A 22,674-nucleotide genomic window follows, 5' to 3' on the forward strand; every position below is an offset into this window, starting at 1 on the left:
AGACAGGGTTTCACCATGTTAGCTAGGATGGTCTTGACCTCCTGACATCGTGATCCGCCCGCCTCGGCCTCCCAAAGTCCTGGGATTACAGGCGTGAGCTACTGTGCCCGGCCAGGTGAAGCATTTTCAGTAGCAGTTATAGAAGATGGAAAAGCAGAAGGTATTAATATAATGGTAGCAGTGTTTGACCAAAGCAGAATGGAAGAGAAGATTATTAGGACGATATGACAAAGAATGAAATAGTCAAGATATATAGTTGTCCACAGTCCATGTCCAATTGATGTCACCAGCATAACAGCAGGTCTTGGAGTAGAGAGGAGGACCATGATCCACATCCCAAAATATTCAATAAATTAGGGGTAGTGAATATGGAGAGTAGATGGAAGTAACAGGAGGTGTAGAAGATGCTAAAACAGAGAGTGGCATTAGCCTCAAAAGCTTGTGAGTGTGTTTAACAAAGGCAAGAGAATCATCGTTTGGGAAGCATCATCAGTAATCAAGGGATACAATTTCACCACATGATCATGATCCTGAGGTACTGAGGCATAATAACAGCCACCACTGGAGAAGAAGTGGCTACGGGGAAGATAATATTCTCAATAGAGGCTCTAGAATGGCCCCAAATATTTTTTCACAAAGTAAACACTTTGTTTCACAGCAACTGCAGTTTACTCCTCTTCGCATTTCTTAAAGAAAGAGATAATCTCTAACAACTGAGAATTTCCTTTAAAGAACTCCAGGATACTTTCCATTTGCCTTTAGAGGAGTACAGGGAACATGCCAATCAGTTCCACATTATGGGGAAGAACATGAGACTAAGAGATACAGCCTAATTTTTCTGCACACAATTTTGCAGAAGTTGTGATCTTAAAAGATGTTGAAAAGTATCAGCTCTGTGGCCTTCTGACTCTAGCTGCTTGTTTTTCAAGGACATCCATCCCATTGTGCACTGCTCCTTTCTATATCTGGCTCAGAAAGGTCTGCTTTCCATCTGGATCCTGGTACCCAGCCCTAACGTTATAAAGGTCATGAATACATATAAGTAGTCAAGGCAGTGCTGGACTCACAGTGACAGTATGATCAGATACGTATAAATAGTCAAGGCAGTGCTGGACTCACAGTGACAGTATGATCAGATCCACCTCCAGCTTCAAAAAAGCATTCAACTAAAAAGCATTAAAGCATGCCTACATGGTAAACTGGTAAATTCTAGAAAATCCTGGCTTTCTCTCTAAGTTTGAGTTATACTCTATACCTGACATGGCAACACAAGTCAGTGAAGGGAACACATAAAGAGATGTCATGAGGATAATGGGAGGGCAATTCTTCACTGTCGGAGAAGGAAATTACAAATATGGAAAAGTAAAAAATAAAATAAAATAAAACAGAATTAACCCTGTGGCACTGGATTAGAATTAGAGAGTTTAGTATGAATTTATGGTTTTAGATAGATTTATTGATATGAATATTATAGATACTAATTGAATAAAATAAAAACCCATATGTGCATACTGATATAAATAAATGAATGAATAAATAAATGAGGAAGAAGAGAAGCTTCTTTCTTATAATAAAATGTCAACCAGTAAATGTAGAAACAATGATGGAATACGACATTTATCAATGGATGTCAAAATTATTGGGTAAAACTTTGATGAAGAACAGGATATTTACATAAAGTATCTCTCCCAATATTATATATTAATTACAATAAGATAAAAGCAGTTACTCTCCAGTGGAGGAACTTGGCAGACAGCACCTAAATTAAGTAATCAGGTTAACATCACTAATAATGGGATGATCAACATCATCCTCATAAAGTGCCTCCTGATAAAGTGCACTGAAAAAGACACGTAACTTCTGTAGTATTCTGGCTGAAGATGCATAGTTTAAATCAATCTTGAGGAACCCAGGCAAACTCAAATTGAGGGACAGTCCATGAAATAATTGATCTGAATTCAGTAAAAATATAAAGATGAAGAAAAACAAAGAAAATCTGAGAAACTGTTACAGATTAAAAGCAACTAAAAAGATATGACAGCCAACTAAATGTGTGAGTCTGGATTAGAAACTGATCTGTGGGAATATTAGCTGTATTGTATAAGACCATTAGTAAAATTAGAATATGGGAAGTAGTTTAGATAATAGTATTGTAGCAATGTTAAATTTTCTGATTTTGATCATTATACTGTAGTGTTTTTAGGAAGTACACACTGAAGTGTTTAGAGATAAAAGGGAATAGGGTCTACAACTTACTCTCAAATGGCTCAGAAAAATAATGTACATAAATATATAAGTAGATAATAAAAAGCAACTAGGCAAAATGTAAATAATTGCTGAATCTTTGAATTATTCTTGAAGCTTTTTGTAGGTTTGAAATTATGTCAAAATTAAAAGCTACCCCAAAAAAAGATGTCATGGACACACTCTACCTTGAGTCAATACTTCTAGTGTATCAGCTGTCCCAGGTTTGGCCTGTTTTGGCTCCATAATTTGGACCTAGATTTCTGTTTAGCATCCTGGATTATCAAACCAGTGTAGAATTGTCTATTTTAGTTCTGACCTTGATCCCCCTTTTGGACTCATGTCTCATTATCTTGCCTTCATCTCCGGGCATTACAATCACGTGTAAGAAAAATACCAAATTGGCCGGGCATGATGGCTCACGCCTGTAATCCAAGCACTTTGTGAGGCCGAGGCGGGAGGATCACCTGAGGTCAGGAGTTCCAGACCAGCCTGACCGACATGGTGAAACCCTGTCTCTACTAAAAATATAAAATATTAGCCGGGCGTGGTGGTGGGTGCCTGTAATCCCAGCTACTCAGGAGTCTGAGTACTCAACTACTCAGGAGAATCCCAGCTACTCAGGAGAATCGCCTTGAACCTGGGAGGCAGAGGTTGCAGTGAGCTGAGATCGTGCCATTGCACTCCAGCCTGGGCAACAGGAGCAAAACTCCGTCTCAAAAAAAAAAGAAAAATACCAAATCATAACATCTCTTCCTAACCTCTAGGACATGTCCTATCTTCCACAGGCCACATATCTTCCATTTCCTTTGTTTTCTCACTTGTTCAGTGCTCTGGAAGTAGTAGTTGCCTCATTCAGATTTGTTGGAATGATTTGAAATGGCCTGCTTCATAAATGTACAGCAATCTGTGATTGCCTTTTAAAATCCCACTTTCAAGAACCTGAAGGAACCCAAGATAGTATTCACAAGTCTTGTATGGACTCAGTCCAAGGAGGAGCCAAGATTTTAAAATGGCTTAGGAAGGATCATCAGTATCCTTGCCTTATCTACAGGCTGCTTTCTTAAGCAAGCCATCCAAGGTCTCCTTGAACATAATTAGTGGGATTAGGGAAATAACCACTTTTCAAATAGAAATTACCAAGTGACTGGAAAATGAAGATTTGGAATGATTATGGGATATTTACTTGATAATAATCCTAATAGTTACCACTTGATAAAGAAGCTATGCGCCAGGAAATGCACAAGATGCTTTACGTGTATTGTCTCTTTAAATCCTCATCCAACCTAAAGGGTAGACATTAATATAACCCTTTTATAAATAAGGAAACTAAGGCTTAGGGAGTTTAGATGACTTGCCCAAGTTAATACAGCTCTTACATGGTAGAGCTGAGATTTGAGTGCTTCATGTCTCTTTGACTCCAGAGCACATATCTTTGCCATTGCATAATATGATCATGCCAACCCAGTAGCAACCCTGCAGTTTCCCTGAACTGATTTGTTAAGGGGTCTTCCTAAACAGCTCTGATGTTAGTTACTTTGGAGAACAGATTTATTTTAGTGGGAATTTACATAAATGAAGGTTTCTCATACCATTTCGAACACATCACTTGCTCTTGACTTGATGGACTTAACGTCTCCAAAATCTCCATGGGGGAGCTTTTTCAGCCACACCCAATCACCCTAGAAAGAAAAGGAGGAGAATGAATAGTGGTTAAACTTAGTTCCCAGCAGTTTTAGAAAAATGTCCCTTCCACATAAAGGGTTTATAGCTATACCAGCAATCCAAATAGACATTTTCCTTCTCTCCCACCCTCCACCTCACAGACATTCTGTATTCTGAGCTGAAATGAAGTCATGCACAGAAGTTAAACTTAAAAATTACAGTTTCTCAAGACAGGGAAACAATTGCAGGTATGTAGACTCCAGAAAAGGAATGATACCACTCTTTGCAAAGCCTTTCTTAACTAACTGTAGGAAGTGCTAGGTCATTTCACTTTTTCATAGCTAAGTGATGTAGCACCAGGTTCCCCGTGATTAATGGTGATGGTTAGTGGTTGCAATTCCCACTGCCTTGAGGCGTCTGTGGAGGGAAACGTAGGGTGGGAGATGTAGTGTAGCAAATGTTTCCTGCATTTACCTTGATCCATTTTTCTCTTGTGGGACAGGCCATTTGTGTGTGTGTGTGTGGAGGGGGGGGGGGGTTGTCTTATGCTTTAGTCATAATCCAATTGGCTTAAATCTAGATTAAACATTTCTTATTTGAATGCTCAATGTACTACCATAGTAATGTGAGTAATCTAGAGTCTTCCAAAAGTCTGTTTCTGACTTATTAAGTAAAAAACTGCTATTTTAAGGCTTCTGTCAAGTTAAAAACAACAATTATTTTATTGTTTTCACTTCAACACCAGCGCCTGATAATTTTTTTCTATGTGCATAGCCTCAAGGATTCATCAGTCATAAAGCCCTATTTAGTTTCCATCCAACCCAAATTTAAAAAAATACAAATATAGATTCTTTCTTCTCCATAATAGTAATAATGCCTTACATTTGCACAATTCTCTCTACTCTTCAAAGTGATTTCACATCCATTACCTATAGCCTGGAGATTCCATTTCGGGCTGCACCAACTTGTCATCAAGTAGAGATAATAAAGCAGAGAGCTCTGTGCAGTCAAATTCCAAAAATAAAAGAGTGTAACCAAGCCGGGTGCACGCCTGTAATCCTAGCACTTTGGGAAGCCAAGGCGGGCACATCACGAGGTCAGGAGATCGAGACCATCCTGGCTAACACAGTGAAACCCCATCTCTACTAAAAATACAAAAAATTATCTGGGCGTGGTGGCGGGCGCCTTAGTCCCAGCTACTCAGGAGGCTGAGGCAGGAGAGTGGCGTGAACCTGGGAGGCAGAGCTTGCAGTGAGTGGACATGGCGCCACTGCACTCCAGCCTGGGCAACAGAGCAAGACTCTGTCTTTTAAAAAAAAAAAAACAGTGTAACCACTCTCTTATCAAGGAATATATCTGGCTATGGCAGTGCATCTGGAAACCTGCCAGAGGCAAAGGCTAATGGAAGCTGCAGGCTTCTGAGTTAGTTGCCAGCACTTTGTATTATCATTTACTACCCAAGGAGCTCAAAGCCCTTTAACTAAGAAATAGCCCTCCGAGACCTTCAGCAGCTGGAAAAAACGAACAAACAAACAAACAAAACCCAACAAATGCACTGGCCAGGCTCAGTTCCCAGAGAGTTCAGAAGGGTAGTCCCGGATCAGTGCCTGCCTGCAGCAGAATGGTCAAAGCATTCGATCCACTAAATCTCCAAGTGTGGTCCCTGGACCAGCTGCATTAGCATCACCTGTAAACTGGTTAGAAAGGCCAGTTCTCAAGCCCCACCCAACACTTAACGAAATCAGAAATTGTAGGGTGAGGTCCAGCAATCTGTGTTTTAACAAGTCCTCCACGCGACTCTAATACAGGTGAAAGTTTTTGATCCACCATCCCAGCCTTTGCCTTTTCCTCATATTTATGAACTCTCCTCACTCATACTCTCTTCATTTACCTCTTACTAAGTTTCTTTCATCAAAATCTGCTCTCAGGGATCTAAAACTCATTCACAGAAGTCAGGAGGGCCTGACACAAGCTTGAAGTTTTACCCTTCAGAGAACTTTGCCCTTTAGAGGGACCAAAGGCTAAACATTAAGCTGAAAGAATAAAACTCTGTAACTGAAAATTCATGGAATCAACCAACGTGTGGGAAAGACTAGTGAACAAAAAAACCTTCCCGGCACCTTTGCAGTTATGTTACTGAGCCCACAGGCACTTTTGTGCTAGTTAGAAAGGGTATTTTCTCTCAAATTTAAAAAAATCTTAACTTTGTGAGTATATTATCATACAGCCTGTGGCAGCCCTGTGATGTTAGGCAGCACACCCTGGCTGTATACATACACATACCATACTCTCATTTATGGACACATCCCCCAGACACCAGGGAGCACATTCCACTAGCAGCATGGATGCTCTGCACATCACCAAATTCTATCTGCCCAGTGAGGCCTCTTTGTCAGCTTTGCAGTCAGGCATTAGGAGTTGGGGTGAGAAGTTGAAACTGGTCCTCTGAGAATATTAGGCAGGAGAGAAAAGCAACCTCAAGAAACTTCTGGAAAATAGTCAAGATAGTACATACCCAGCTACACATGAGTTTACCAGTGACTGTGTATGTGCATAGCTGGGAGTGCCAGTATACATGCAGATGTGAGAAGGCTCTTCTACCACCTCATTCCAGAACTAGGCTGGGAAGCCAGAATCTCTGTGCCCACTTTGGTACCACTCACACATAAGTTGGCATATGTTACAATGTGAATATTACCCTCTTAGATGTAGTTCCCTTTTGCAGAGCACAACCTGAACATCAGTACTCACAGTCCTGACTCTGCCTCACACCTGGTACCCCATACCTTCTTCCTAGAGCCAGCCCTATTGCAAACATGGGCTAACCTTCTGTCTGGCTTATTAACTGCCACCAGCAGCTAAGCAGAGCTTTTTCCTGCCAAATCAACAAATGTGAGAGCTGGAAAGGGTCATAGGTATCCCTAACACAATCCCTTCATATTTTGATAAAGAAACTGAAAACTTAAGAGATTAAGTGATTATCCCAAGGTCAGAAAACTAGGTAGTAACAGAGCCACAGTTGATCCAAGGTCTTCCATCTCCTACTTTGTTGCTCTTTCCTCTCGTTGGGGTTTCTTTGGTTTGGGAGATTTTTGTGTGTTTGTTTTAAGATTTAAATAATTCTCACAAAGTTTGTAAGCAAATTTTTGAGTCTGTGTGCATTCTACTTCATGAATAATGAGGAAAAGGGAGGAAATGGGCAAGTTTTATCTTCACCACACATGCACTATTTGTTTTGTTTTTTTCTTCTAAGAGAGAATGATAAAATACTTCACTCATCACTCACTTTTTAATTAAGAGCAAGAAACATCAAACTCTATTCACTTAACTTTTTAGAAGTAATTTAATGTCCATCAGTTTTGAACTAAAGCCATGGTGTATTAATAAGGGGAAAGAGCACTAGATCCTAGACCTGGCTCTGCTTCAAACTCAAGGGTGGCCTTAGAACAGCCACTCAATCTGCCTGAGCCTCAGTTTCCTCACTGACAAAGCTGGACTTACTAGATGATTCCTTAGGGCTTACTAGATGATTTCTGGACTTACTAGATGATTTTTTTTTAGCTCTGATGATCTGCGATTCTGTGATAAGAAAGAAAAGATGGTTGACGGAAGGGAGGGGGCAGGGAGAGAGTTACAAGGGATATAGAAGGTGAGAAGACAGAAAAAATGCTCTGAGAAAGAGAGATGAATGGAGAGAAAGAAAGATGAGACAAAGAGGAAAACACAGGGAGAAGCAAAGAGGAAAAAGTAGTCAGAAAATGAAGAAGGAAGATGAATTCAGTGGGTTCTCTCTGAATGTGTCAGGGTTACACTGCTGCCCACCACACCTCGTCTCACCCAGACTGTAACTATTAGAGCAGATCATGACATGTCCCCACTGCATCTGCTATTCACAGCTCTTTCTGCCTGGAAGTCAGCTCATCTGGCTTTCCTTTCACATTTCAAAGGCTATCTGTGAAATGAGGGCTGATTTTCCCACACAATTCCAAAGGTTATGCATCTGTGTGTAAAATAAAGTGTGAATTTGTGAGTGTAGTACAATGTGATAGCATGTCCTAGGGAAACCTGTCTTTTGCTATTAGATATCTGCTACTCCAGGCACCTTATCTGGAAATTCCAGGTCTTCCAATGACAATTCTTATGAAAATCTGATTTATTTTAAACAGAAACTAGACAATGAGTCTTCTTTAAAACATTCCTAATAGAATACTGTTTCAGAAGACACACTACGTCTTTGTTTCATCTGTTAATTCTATTGGCTTATGTCCCCTCTTTGAGTCCTCTTTAACCTCTTTAGTCAGTCCTCTTTAGTCAGGGCAGTTTTCTAGCCTCAGCTGCCTTCCTTCACACTGTGCCATCAGCCTAATATTGACTTCACCGTGTAGGTATTATTCTCATAACACCCTCCTTTTGTAAAAATAAAGTCCCCATTTGGCCTACACCATTTAAAAATACTCATGATCTGAATGACCAATAGTCATTCTTAGCTCTCTGCCTCCTTCCAAAATGAGAAAATACCTGACAGACTGTTAAAGGCCGGTTACATACAGATGTTAATTTTTTTCCCCTTCTCAATTCTACACTATAACCTTCCAACCCCACCAAATAAAACACACCACAATTTAACACATAAATTATTCCACAGAATCAGAGAATGATAGCATATTCAGCCAGAAAAGGCCTTAGAGGTCTGTTAGACCAGCAATTCTCAACCCAGGCTGCACATATCAGAGAACTTTTAAAAAATACCAATACCTGGCCCCACCTCATGCCAACTGAATCAGAATTGCTGAGGGTGGGGCCTGGGAGCAGGTATTTCTTAAATTTCCCCAAGGAGATTCCAGTAAGCAACCAAGGTTGAGAATTTAGTTCAACCCTTCATTTTACAGATAAAAACCAAGGTTATGGAGATTTACTTCAGAATCCCAGAGGTGTCAATACATTTCTAAAGCCATCAGTTCATTCCATTTGACATTCAAGAGCCATCTGGTTACCCTATCTTAGGTCTTTGAGAGAGTAGAGCTGACAATTCCCCAATACCTCAAGTTTACATTTGAAGCGGTTCTCCTCTTTGATTGAATTAAGTCCAAAGCAAGATCCAGAGGTTTCTGCCACTAATTTAAGTCAAAGCCCTCACATAGGCTGAACAAACATACACCATGCTAATGTTGGTGTTGAAGGCCTATAGTCCATTTGTGCTGCTATAACAGAATTCCTATGACTGGGTAATTTATAAAGAGAGGAATATATTTCTCATAGTTCTGGAGGCTGGGATGTCCAAGATCAAGGTACCAGCAGGTATGGTGGTCTGGTGAGGTCTGCTCTCTGCTTTCAGGATGATGCCTTGTTGCTACATCCTCCCAAGAGGAGGAACACTATGTCTTCACATGGCAGAATACAGAACAGCAAGCTAGCTGAAGGCTGCATTAAGCCTCTTTTATAAGAGCCTTAATATCGTTCACAAAGGAGAAGCCCTTGTGGCCTAATTAGCTCTTAATATCATCACATCAATCTGTGAAATCAAATAAATCATATGCTTCCAAAATACAATGGTAGGATATGCACAAGATAGACATTTCTATTCCAAAAGTAAGAAGTAGGCAAGAAGAAAGATGTAACAGGTCCAAAGTAAGTCCAAAATCCAACAAAACAAACAACATTAAGTCTTAAGTCTTGAGAATAATATTTGACTCCATGTTCCAATTCCCAGACACATTGGGGTGGGTGTTGGGCCCCCAAGGCCCCAGTGGATTCCACCTTCATGGCTTAACTGGGTGCAACCCATGCCACAGCTCTCACAGGTTGAAGTCAGTATGACTGCAGCTCTCCCAGACTGGCGTTGCATTCTGGTGGCTTTACAGGTCTGGGGTGTCAAGGGTGGCCATGCCCCAAAGCCCCACTAAGCACTATGCTACTGGAGGATCTTTGTGGTGGCCCTGACTCCACAGTTTTGCTGAGTACTGCCCTAGTAAGGACGCTCTGTGGTGGCCCAGACCCCACAGTTCCACTGGGTATTGTTCCAGTGGGGACTCTCTGCAGTGGCCCTGCCCCTGTGGCAAGTCTCTGCCTGGGTGCTGAAGCTGTCCAAGACATCCTTTGAAATCTAGATGGATGTATCCATGCCTCCATACCTCTTGCACTCTGAGAGCCTGCAAAGTTGGCACCACGTGGGTACTACCAAGATTTATGGCTTGCATCTTCCAGAGCAGTAGGCCAAGCCACATCTTGGACCACCTGAGTCAGAACTGGGAAGGTCAAAGAGCCCTGCACTGAAACATGGGAAGCAGAGATTTGAGTCAGCCCCAGGCGGCAAGCCCTGGGATCTCACAGGTGCCCTGGACCGCATCAGTGTCCTGGGCCTCTACTTTGAAACCAGTTCGACGCTCAAGGCCCTGGCTCTCTGGGCCTGTAAAGGGCATGACAGCTTTGAAGATCCCAAAATGTCTTTGGGGTCATTCTCCCATTCTCCCGTCATCTTGATGAATAGCATCTGGCTTCCTTCTATCCATACCAATCTCCTTAGCAAACTTTTTTTTTTTTTGTCACACTCTTGGTTTTCTCTCCTAAACATGCTTTTTCATTCTTCACATGGCAAGGCTGAGAATTTTACAACTCTATATGTTCTGTTTCCCTTGTTTTTTTAAAAAAATGCATTCTGTCTTTAAGTCATTTATCACTTTTTGCATCTTACTATAAGCAGTTAAGAAAAGCCATGCAGCACCCTGAATGCTTAGATGTCTAGAGATTTCTTCCACCAAAAATCCTCATTCATTGCTCACGAATTCTACCTTCCACAGGATCCTAGAATATGGACATAATTCAGCCAAGTTCTTTGCCAATTTATAAAAAGAATGGCTTCTTTTCCAACTTCGTTCCTCATTTCCATCTAAGACTTCCTCAAAATGGTCTTTAACGTACATATTTTTACCAATGTGGTCAATCTGTTCACGACCACTTAAGTAATCTCTAAGAAGAATCAGGCTTTCCATACAGTTCATCTCTTCTTCCAAATCCTCAACAGAATTTCCCTTACCACTCCATTCTCAGCAATCAAGACTTTTTCCAGCACTCCCTTCAAAAGTGTTCCAGCCTCTCCCCATTACCCAGTTCCAAAGCGACTTCCACAGTTTTAGGTATTTTTTTGGTAACAACTCACTGCTCTGGTACCAATTTCTGTCTTAGTCTGTTAATATTGGGTAATTTATAAAGACCAGAAAATTATTTTTTACAGTTCTGAAGGATGGGATGTCCAAGATCAAGGCGCCAACAGGTTTGGCTGTCTAGTGAGGGCTGCTCTCTGTTACCAAGATGGTGCCTTGTTTCTGCACCCTCCAGAAGGGAGGAATGCTGTGTCCTCCCAGAGCAGAACGTGGAAGGGCAAATTAGCCAAACACTGCATGAAGCCTCTTCTATAAGGGCTTTAATTCAATTGATGAGAGAGGAGCCTTCATGGCCTAATCACCTTCTAAAGACCCCATCTATTTATACCATCACATTGGCCATTAAGTTTCAACACCTGAATTTTGAGAGGGACACATTCAAACCATAGTAAGGTCCCTGTCAATTATTTATCTAATGGAGAAGAGTATTCATTTGAAAAATCCAATGTGGTTGACAATCTAAAAACTCATTCTGTCCTGTTTTGGACTTTCTTTGTAGTTACTGTTGAAGTTGAGAGTGTTTGCTGCTCTTGGGAGTATCTTCAAACAAAACAAGGAAACCACACTGAGAAGGCCTCACTTAGAAGGAACAGAAAGGCAGTCTAGTTTCCCTTTTACCCCCTGCTTAACTCATTCATGCTGAGAAGAAACAGTTCATCTCTCTGATGCAAGATTTGTTCTGGTTGCCAAATTCTAGTATCTTAGATCAGGTGGTACAGGGTGGCCTCTTAAAGCTTGAAAGACACAAACCTCAGTGGAATGAAAAGGATTTCTATTTTCAGCAGCAGAAAGTAACCTGTTACTCCAAGAGGCAGAACAGGTGAAGAAAAATAAATAACTGAATAATTTTTAAAGTCTCAATATCAGAAGTACAAGTATAGGAAGAACAACTAGAATTTGAAGAGAAGGGTACCCCAAACTCTGCCGTGCACACGCATGTCTCTAGACATCTCATTACAAACAATAGACTCAGGGAGTCATTTCTTCTATTATTATCTATATATCTTCTGGAGTGAGTGACACATTTAAATGTTTGGGTCTCAAGAACTTTTTTCTACATGCATAGTAAATATATGGAGTTAAAAGACCAGTGAAGTTATAAATAAGTAGATTTGTTGCTGAGGAAAATAATTGCCAAGAATGTCAACTAAACAAGTCCATAAGCAAACACAGACACCAAACTGGAAAGACTTGCCAAAAGCCCCAGTATTTTTACCCAAAGACTAATTACTAAATCATTGCCTCATTTTAAAATCCAAGAAAGCAGTAGATTAGACAGCTGTTAAATATCTTACTTCATAAATCGCTATGTTGGAGTTTTCATAGGTAGCTGGAGTTAGACTGCCTGAAGAAAAGGAGAGTCTTGGGAACCTCCCACTTTGGACCTCTGAGGTAATCTGGAAGCTTACACTGGCACGACTTCCTCTCTGTGAAAGGATTAGGAAAGAAAAGTTATGAACAAAATACTCATGATATAGCACAGAGCTTATCTGAATTTTCTTTTTTATTCCTAAGAAAAGAACCATATGAGTTGAACTCTGTAAACATGAGGTTGATTGATTTTCCCTATCCTTCTGAACTTTTTTTCTTTTTTAGTTCAGGGTTGGTACCTTGTTTAACCACCATGTAGCACCAAAAAATTATAAAGGTGCTTCCATCTCCTAGAGAGGATTAAAATTATAGATGGGGGCAAGAAAGAATGCCAGTCATAATTTAATCTGGGACCCTCACTTTATAGACAAAAAAGTAAGACCAAAAAAAGATAAAATAAGTTTCCTAATATCATACAGCTAGTCAATTGTTTAGTTACAAGAATTATTGTTTATAAAAATCTAACATTAAAAAAAGTCAATAGCAGACCTAGGACAGCATCCCACCTTGCTGACTCTCAGGAGTGGCTCTTTTTGTGATACTATCCTGAATGGCATCCTTCTTTGTGCAGGTAAAATTAATGGCAGAGGGATCCCAGAAAGCAATAATAGTAGAGAGTGAGCAGATCACATGCCTATATATAATTTATGAGTCTGATGCTTAAATGGGTCAAATTCTCTATTCCTTGATTTTTGAAGTTGCACACATAAGTCTGGTAGGAAAGGGCTGGGAACTGCACAGTTGAATGACAAGAGGAAGAGTTACCTGCTATCTGTGTTAACCTTTAAAATTGAACCTCTGTATCTTCAATTGAACCAGTAGACTTATTTCACATGAAGACATATAAATCAACAGGTTCCTCATATTCTCCATACCTCCAAATGTGCCTTTCTTAAAATTAAAGCAATCCAGAGCTAGTAGTTACATTTTGGTATTGTCTAGGAGTGCCCCCACCCTCAACTCCAACATCCCTGTTTTATAATTAGGAAACAAAGACCTAGAGAGGTACATAGGGACTGGGACAAAAATCTTGGTGTTATATCTGATCCTGTGCTCTCTCTACAACTACATTATGCTTTATTTTACTTTGCTTGCCAATAAAAATTAATCTTAACTACTTCCCAACACTCTACCCCTTAATAGTCTTTGATCAACTAAAGATTACAGCTGAGTTAGCCCAGAGTTAAGCTCCTTCTATGAAGACTATCACAAAGTTCCAAGACAATGGTAAACTCCACCCAGCCCCCAATGTGCTGAAATCTCAACAGCTCAAAATTCAGACAAGATGGAAAACTTGACTCTTCACATAACCCCAGCATCAACCTGAACACTCCCCAACAGAGCAAGGTCAGGGAGGAATCTACTTCCCTTTCATTCTTTATTTTCATATCTCAGCAGGAGTACCTAGATCTGTATATTGAGATATAGACCTCTCCATGAAGGGCAAAGGAGAAAGCAAGGGAATTGCCAAAATCCACACACATTTTGACTTCAGCTTCATTTTCTTCTAAAAACTTCCTTTCCTAACCTGACTTCTCCTGACCTGCCAATTTTTCTAGACGGAATTAATTTTATATTCACTAAGAGTTTACACTTTCAGACATTCCATTTGGATGGAATTCTTGGCTTGGCTTCTTGACTGATTAGGCACAGCCAGCTGCAAGTTTGTGACTACACAGCAATTAAGGAAAATGTATGCTTCCCCTATCTCTTCCCATCAGAACCTCTGATACAAGCCAAATGCCAAAAGGGATCTGGAGGCCAAGAGCTATGTTCTTCTAGGGTAATGCCATCCTTTTTCACCTGGGCCAAAATAGTAAAAACATAAAATAAAATAAAACAATTTTTTTTTCAATTTACAAAAGAACATTGCCTACTATAAGGCTACCAATCCCTTATAACAGTATACCAATCCCTTAGTAACAGTAATAGTCCCGTTACTATTCATTTTTCTCACTCATGTGGTAAAAAGTGATGACGTTTTATTCTCATCTCAAAATTTATGCACAAGTGAAAAAAAAACTATCAGGATGAGCAAGATTTTAAAACCCTAGGTACTTTGTTTACCTGAAGGTAGCACTGCTCAGCTATTTATGGTGACTTTGTGAGGCCTGGTATGCTTTAGTCACCCAAATATGGTTTATGTCTCAGTACAAATGAGAGGAGGAATAGGTGGAGGTCTTATAGACTACACTGGACTATTGCAAATCCTATACAAATTAAAGCCTCATTCAGCCCAAAATTGAGCTCTGTGTATCATTTTGATATGTTAGAGCTAAAACATCTAGGCAATTGATATGAACTGTCATTTTGACATGGATACCACCAAAGAAGTGGGGATTTTACAAATAGGTTTATTGCTTTTGACTGAAACTTTACTATATTTTGCTACATTTAGACAATAACTTCTAATCATCTACTTTTACTACTGAACATCCATTTCTGGATAAAACATCTTGTCACACAAGTGAATACTTTTTTCTTAGTATTGGGTTACATATTAGTATTGCTTCAGAGCTTGTATTTCAACATCTATACTTTCTACTTAAAGCAGGAAATTTTATGCGAGGCATACTGAGTATGGCAAATCCAGACAAATTCCACTACCATGAGTCCTAGGGTCCTTTGGTGGCTCCAAAAATGGGGACTAATATCAATAAATTTTTATGCCACAAGTGTGGAGTGTAGGCTTCAGCCACAGTGACAGTTTTGGCTTTCAGCAATACATTTCCAGGAACACAATATCAACCTTACGAAAAGATCTGATGATTTAAACAAGTAAGAATTAGGGTTATAATTGAAAATTAAATCAAACAGCTGAACAACTAATTTGACTCCAACTGCTCAGAGTAGTACCATGTAAATCCATTCTTACCCAGCCAACTAACTAAATATACCCTTCAATTTCACATTCAGGCAAAATACCAGTTTGGTCACTGAGATAACAATTAATTATCAAATCTGGCACAGTTGTGTAGCAAGAGTAAATGGCACATGAAGACAATATAAGGTGTTTGTATACTCTTCCTATATCCACTACCATACTATAAATTACAGACTAGTGTCTTTACTGTGGCTACATATACTAGCACAAGGAGACACACTAGCTAGCTTTGACAGTACTCTTCCCCACATGTTCTCTTCTCCAAGCTTCTATTTATGCTGTTTCCTCTGCCTAGGATGCCTCACCTATGGGGCCAGATAGGTAATATAAAGAGGTGAAATATGCTGAGTATAAGACAATATAGAGTGGTGGGAATTGTATCAAACTGCAAAGAACATGCCTTTTCCACAAAACACAACTACTACTGAGTTATAGCCAATTGTCAGAATGAGATCCAAGGTTGACAGATCTTCCAACTTTTAAAGAAAACTCAGAAATCCAGATTTTTATATGTAATTTCATAATTTCAAAATTCTGGCTTTTTTTAATAGCTGTGAGGGTGAAACAAAGGTGGTTACCAGTTTGTGACCTAAACAAACCCTATCCTTCCTTCATTAAGACTCAGTTTTTGTGCTGAGTTTCTGAAAAGCCTCCCTCCACTGATCTGCCTCCTCTGAAGTTCTACCACACTCTAGTTTCTTTGTACAACATGGCGTCTCTCTTGTGTGGTATGATTTGTCTCTCTAACTTAACTGCAATCCTCTTGAAATCTGGGACTACATGTCATCTTTCACAAAGCCTAGCCCCAGGGGTAGGACATAGTAGCAGGCCTTTAATGAAGATCACCAATTACATTACAATCACAACCAGTGAAGACCTTTTGGTGAAATGCAACTCTCTTTCACTAGTTGATTAATTCACCAAACTTTTACAAGCACCTACTATATTATAAGCATTATGTTAGGCTAACATTTTAAAAGATATATTGCTGCCCTTGAAGAAATAACCATCAAATGTTGAGTCCATATATACAAAGAACTACATTAAGTCAAAGCTAAACTACTGCTCAAAGTGCACTGCATTCACTTGCACAACAATGTTCTAAGGCTGCACTATTTAATAAAAATGTAACATGAGCCATATATGTAATTTTAAGTTTTCTAGTAGTCACAATTAATAAAAGGAAACAGGTAAAATTAACTTTAATAATATACTTTAACCCAATATATCTAAAATATTTAATTTTGACATTTAATTAACTTTGTAATTGTTTAAATATTTTTTTAAATTTAATAAGATATTTTACATGTTTTTGTACTGTCTTCTAAACCCACTGAATATTTTACTCTTATAGCATATCACAATTCAGACTAGCCACACGTCAAGTGCTCAATAATTATCTGTGGCTTGTGGCTACCATATTGGACAGGGCAGCAAAAGAAAAGGATACGCCTTACCTTACTGCCAAAGTGGGGGTTGATAAACGTTACATCCTCCAAAGTCAGTAGAATTCTATTGGGTCCTTTGATCAACTGGATTTTATTTATACGACGCCTAAAACAAACATGAAATCAGAGGGTCACAACGGACTGGGTGTTTTGGCAAAGCCAGGGTTAATTTGCCCTAAGATAACAGTTAAAGAATATTCAAGGTATACAAAATAATTGGGAGGATAATCACACATGGATTTTTACCATAGTACCCACAGGAAAAGAAGGAAGCCACCCCGGCCCGCACAACTTGCAGTTACAAAGACCAAAAGAGAAAAATTAAAATGCTCTTGAAGATGCATCAAAAGAGAGGTGCGAAGGCACTACATGGGAATGGTATCTCAGGCTAATAAAATGGTGATCCCACATCAAGGGCACATTCATAACAACACGTCTGAATACATTTAAGGAACTCAATACTCTTTCTCATATGCCATAGTATTTATCCTGATAATACCAGGGCCAAGAATCATTAATCTCCATTTTATAGACAAAAACACATTAGAGAAACAAAACAAAATTGAGCAAATTGGCATGAGATCCCCTAGCCTGAGGCAGAGGTGGAACTTGAATCCTTGCTCCCTGGCTGTGGGCCCAGATTTCTGCCCATAAGACGCTTGTCTTGTAAAGTTGCCAAAGCAACAGGTTGAAAAGTGGAAAAATTCAATCAGTTGGTTGCTTTGTCTACATGATTCCAAACAAGTAGGCTGACTGAGTTTTCTTCTTTTACTGAATTGGTCTCTTGTCTGAGCATTACAGACACAGTTTAAACCTGATTCTCTCTAAACATGCCCATTAATTTGTAGTGAATGTAATTATTTTCTACAAATCAATTACTAGACACACAGGAGTTTATGATGTGTACTCACACAGTCAGGTAGGTCTGACTGGGCAACTTGAAGACCTGGAGGGAATCTTGATTAGTCGGTATGCTCGTTTTGTTGTTTTGTCTTGGGGGCTCTGACAGCTACAATTTGGCTTTGCTTTTTCCATAACCCCATAATGGTTACTCTGTGGAATGTGTTAAAGCCAAGAGCCATCGTGGAGAAAACAACCACTGAATCAAAATGCTTTGTCAAGTTGCTTTAAGAAGTTTACAATGTCACTGTAGCTTTAAGTATCAGCAACTCAGTTTTTCTCAGTGATTCCACTGGTTTGTAAACAAACAATTAATGTGTTTCTAATTGTCTGCCAACAAACATGTCCCTTATCACTGTGGGAGCTGCTGCCCTGCAGAGAAAATTAAAAGAGCCCTGTAGTGGATTCTTGGGTACAGCACATGAATCTTTTGGCAAAGTAAAGCATCACTCCCTAACTCATCTGTTTCATATGTGTGGTGAATTGTCTTAAAACAGGCACACCTGTAAAAATAATCATGCTACAGAGTACACTCTAGTAGAAAGCAAACTGGACTCCCAGTCCAGAGATCTGGGATGTGGTGCAGATTCTGTCATTAATTAGCCAGGTCCAGGTGACCTTGGATAAATAATTTAACCTCTGCATGGCTCAGGGTCCTCATCTAGCAGGATAATAGTCCTTGCATTACCTGCTTTATAGAATTGTTTTGAAAATCAAATCAGATAATGTATGTGAAAGTGCTCTGAAAAGCATAAAGCACTATGAAAGTATGAGGGCTCATTATTATCATTATCATCATTAGTATAACAAAGCACGGGAGAGCTTTATAGAAAGGCGATGCAATCTGGTTCCGGAGGAGTAGGGAGAAAGGAGGAGTTCAAAGAATCCTTTGTTTTGGGGTGGTTGGGTTCTTTGCATGTCTTTCTTTCTGAAAAAAAACTTAAACAATCAAAACATACAGAAAAGGAAGGAACAGAGAGTTACTCTCCTGCAAGTAATCACCGTCTATTACAGAATCTCATCAGCCGCTCAGCTCTTCTGATTGCAGCCGTGGTGGGCAGAGAGAGGGAGGAAGGCAGCAAAGAGGGGGCATCTTTTGTGCTTTGTTAGCTGAAGAACCAAGGACCAAGTGAGTCTGGGAAATGATGTACCTCTTTCCCATCTCTGAGTTTTCTGTGACCACTTGAAGTACCAATTGTCTCAAACTCATTTTCCTCTCCAATCATTTTCCTCTCTAATCAGGTCCCTCTCCAATAATTTTCCTCTCCAACCTTTGCCCTTCAGCCCACAAGATTCAAACAAACCCCTCCCCACTGTTTTTGTTTTTTTTTTTTCTTTTTTCCTTCCTTTTCCAAGAATTGCAGACTAGGCTCACTCAAAGCGCAAAGAACCAGTCCATACGGTGAGAAAGATGAGTGAGAACTGTCAGTTGGGGGGTTGACAAGTAACATAAACAGCTGAGTGACTACATTTTCCACACTGCCATGGGATGTTTTGGCATTAGGTAGACAGAGTCTGTTACTCCTCAAATTTCTCTAGACAGGGAAGCTTTTTGATTGGATAGAGTTTATTTTTGCTAAGTATCTAATGATGTTAATTAAATACTTTATTCTTCGGCAGCAGCTAAGTTAAAGATATTGAATTTCTATTCTTAGCAGGAATATATCCCAGTTACAGAAATTAAAAGAAAAACTTCCTTTGAACTAGTGTCTTTATCAAGTGTGTTTTAACAATTCATAAGCTACCTACGACTCTGTGTGACTTTATCAAATTTCTAATACTGGGGAAATTTAATAATAGAAGTTTTTCACAGCTATGCCAACATTTTAAACACTAAGAGTAACACCTGTTATGGTTTCAATCCAGGATTTCACAGACTTATTAAAATATCAGAGCTGGGAAGGCTCTTAAACATCATCTAATCCAATTTCTTCATTGTGCAAATGAGAAAATTCTGGCCAAGAAAGGTTAGGTGGCTTGCCCAAGGTCACACAGCTATTTAATACACTATAGAAATTTTTTCGTAGAACTCAACAAAATAGCCTCACTCTATTCCCTACCAATCCAGGCCATATTGTTGTCAGGACCACCCTTACTAAGAGGTGACAATGATGTGGTTTGCAGGGTGGCAATGGAAAAATGAGATGGCTATAATTTATTTTATTTTTCACTTTCCTCCAATTGTTCTAGTATGGAGAGGGTCCAAGTGTTAAAATGCAAAGTTTCTAAGAAACAGCTGTCATGTTAGGCCATCTTCAGCCACTTATCCCTGGTTCTGTAGTACCTCATTAGATTATTTGGTCATGTACTAAGGGATCTGAGGGAGGAAGGCAAAACTTGATGATAATAAAGATGTTGATGGTTAGACAGGATAACTTTTGCCCAAGGAAGCAAGATGGCAGAAATCTGGAATGTGATACCCTGGACAAAAGGCATGAGTATCAAAGTGAAGATCCTGAGCTTCCAACAATCAGCAAGAGAGTTCCTTATTCTTGGGAAGGGGTTGAGATTTTACCATTTATTGAGCACCTACTATGAGTCACATACTGTTCTAGGTGCTTTACTTATTTTAGTTTACTTAATCCCCATTATAGTCCTATGAGTTCATACCATTATTCCTAGAGCTTGGATTTTAGCAAAGTCTGCCTAATTCTTGAAATTCATTAAAATATCTCAATTCCATTCCCTATCATCACATATCATTTGGGCAAGGAGATGGTTACAGGAGACTCTGCTAGGAGAAAGGAGAACAAAGATAGGGAGTACACAGGCCCTAAAGTACTCGTTCTCTTATTTCACCATTGTGTTGAGAGCCAGATCTATTCACAGGCAACAACACTGACAACACAGCTGAGGAAGTTATTCTTGGCATCATGAAAACACTTCACTCTAAATGGGGCCTGTAGGAATGGTAAACCACTGTGGAAAAAAGAAAATCAGTGGGTCATGTAATGAGGCAATTGTAATGAAACAGGACTTCCTGGAAATCAATATTAACAAGGCTATTATGGGCTTGTATTTTTTTATATACAAAAAGAACAAAAAATGTACCTTATAAAGTAAGCAAATCCATTAATAAACAGCAGGGCTATAAGCAAAGTAAGGCAGACCATCATGGCAAAGGCAGCATCGATGCCTGCAGAGAGTGAGAGGAAGAGGAAGAATGGCATTATCAGAGAGAGGCAGTAAATAAAGGGCACCGCAGAGTGACTCCTCATGCTTTCTGGTGACTCTAAAATCAAGCCACATCTACCTAACCTAATTCCATTTTTTCTCAGCACAGTCTGTCTTGTTGACTTTATGGACACAGAAAGCAATTTCACTGTTCTGAAGCAAAACCACTCACCACTCTGACAATAACAAATCACATGAATTAAGGCTTACCAGAGTGTTTCTTTGGAGGAAAAAGTCCACGAATGGAAAACTTTGAGTACCTTAATTTAAGTTGGACAGCAATAGAGTTCTTGAGAATAAATATGTTATCTCACCTGTGAAGGGTAAGTATTACCTTGCCTTCATAAAATAAAAGGCCTTTTTAATTCACCTGAGCCCATAGACCTTGCAAGTTATAGATGAAAAACACAGAACTTCTCCTTCAAGGGTGAGGGTAAGTCTGGTTTTGATAATTAGTGTTTTCATCAGAATGTAAATTAGCCTCCATAAAATCTAAATATTTGGATAGATTAGTAAGATTTTTGAGGGAAATATGATGTGAGTGAAGACGTAGCTGGATATATCATGCTAAAGCAAAGTAGAAATCAAAGCCCCTTTCAAATAGATGCATTTGGTTTTAAGAGTATGGTATACAGTTGCATAATAATATGGGTCCTTCCAATGATCCCCTCTGGCTCTCAGAGATTTGACCAAGTTTCCCCTCTTCCACAAGCTAGAGGAGTTCCACCAGTCAATCAAACTGCAAGTATTTACTGGATACCTACTGTGTTGGGCAGTTGGACACCATAAAAATTATTAGCTATGGTCCCTATCCTCAAAGAGCAATATATTTTGGAGTGGGGGTGGAGACAAAATCAGTACACAAGAAACAATTGAAAAGCAATTTTGTGCTAAGCTGTGAGGCACAAACTTTTATTTCAATGGGAGTTCAGAGAGGAGAGAGTATAGACATGGTATTTCTGTGGTGGGACCTGATTGGCAGGATTTGGAAACATCAAGGGATGGATAGGGGACCTTGAAAGCAGGAGAAACAATCATAGGTCATAGCCTACAAAAGAGCAAGAAGAAGGCTAATGTCTTCCTCTTTTTAGAGTAAACTCTTTGGGAAAGAGTGGGATTCTTTTTAAAAAGAGTGGTGGGGAGGCTTTTAAATTGTGGATGATTATTCAGGGCTGCAAAGTACCTCTCATTGTTCTTATTATTTTAAATTAACTAGATAGAGTGCCAAGAGGTGTACGTCACTCGAATGCAAATGACTGATTTTATGCATGTTTCAATATTAAAATACGCCTTCTCCTAAAGAGGTTCCCTTGTAACCCAAGCTGAGCCAAATTGACTACTAGCGATTTTCCATTCCTTACCTCCATGGCAGATCTTCCCTTCTGCAAACCAGCATTTTGCATCTGCTCTAGGGGGCCTGCCACCAGGGAAGTGAATAGGGATCCCTCCGAAACGTAGCAGCTCCATTTCCATGTCCACAGTGTATGTGCTATGGAGTTCCCATTCTTTCCAGTTGGTGTCCAGGATTACATATTCTGAAATTCCATTTCCATTTGAATCTGTCCTTATCAACTGGTTGAATCCATAGAACTGCATGTTTCTGGAATGCTGAACCAGGCTGGCAGCACCAGCCTGTCCATTTTCTTTCATAGCATTATTCATGGCTTGTGCGATAAAGTAAATTGAATTGTAGATGGTTCCAAACAACGGTGAAACCTATTTTTAAAAATTACAATTATCTTGAGCCCTGGTCACCCTAGAGCAATCTCAGAGTATATTCTAAGCCTGTGTTCATTATTATGGTCTGCACGTCTGAGTGAAGTAGAGC

The 22,674-nt window shown here is 39.5% G+C and overlaps 1 protein-coding gene across 3 annotated transcripts in view; it reads right to left on the bottom strand.

Moving 5' to 3' along the window:
* The window catches only part of GUCY2F (guanylate cyclase 2F, retinal), a 106,051-nt gene that overhangs the window by 60,624 nt on the left and 22,753 nt on the right, over positions 1-22,674 (bottom strand). The window contains exons 3-7 of one of the 3 annotated variants that reach the window (XM_065538787.1): positions 22,208-22,562; positions 20,724-20,808; positions 16,782-16,878; positions 12,365-12,496; positions 3,837-3,926 (exon numbers count right to left, since the gene is read on the bottom strand). In XM_065538787.1, the coding sequence (XP_065394859.1) occupies positions 3,837-3,926; positions 12,365-12,496; positions 16,782-16,878; positions 20,724-20,808; positions 22,208-22,562 (759 nt within the window). Of the gene's footprint in view, positions 1-3,836; positions 3,927-12,364; positions 12,497-12,564; positions 13,332-16,781; positions 16,879-20,723; positions 20,809-22,207; positions 22,563-22,674 lie in introns of those variants that run through there. The other 2 variants (XM_074029754.1, XM_074029755.1) reach the window with 2 other exon arrangements.

Source organism: Macaca fascicularis, chromosome X (assembly GCF_037993035.2).
Source record: "Macaca fascicularis isolate 582-1 chromosome X, T2T-MFA8v1.1".
Classification (NCBI taxonomy): domain Eukaryota; kingdom Metazoa; phylum Chordata; class Mammalia; order Primates; family Cercopithecidae; genus Macaca; species Macaca fascicularis.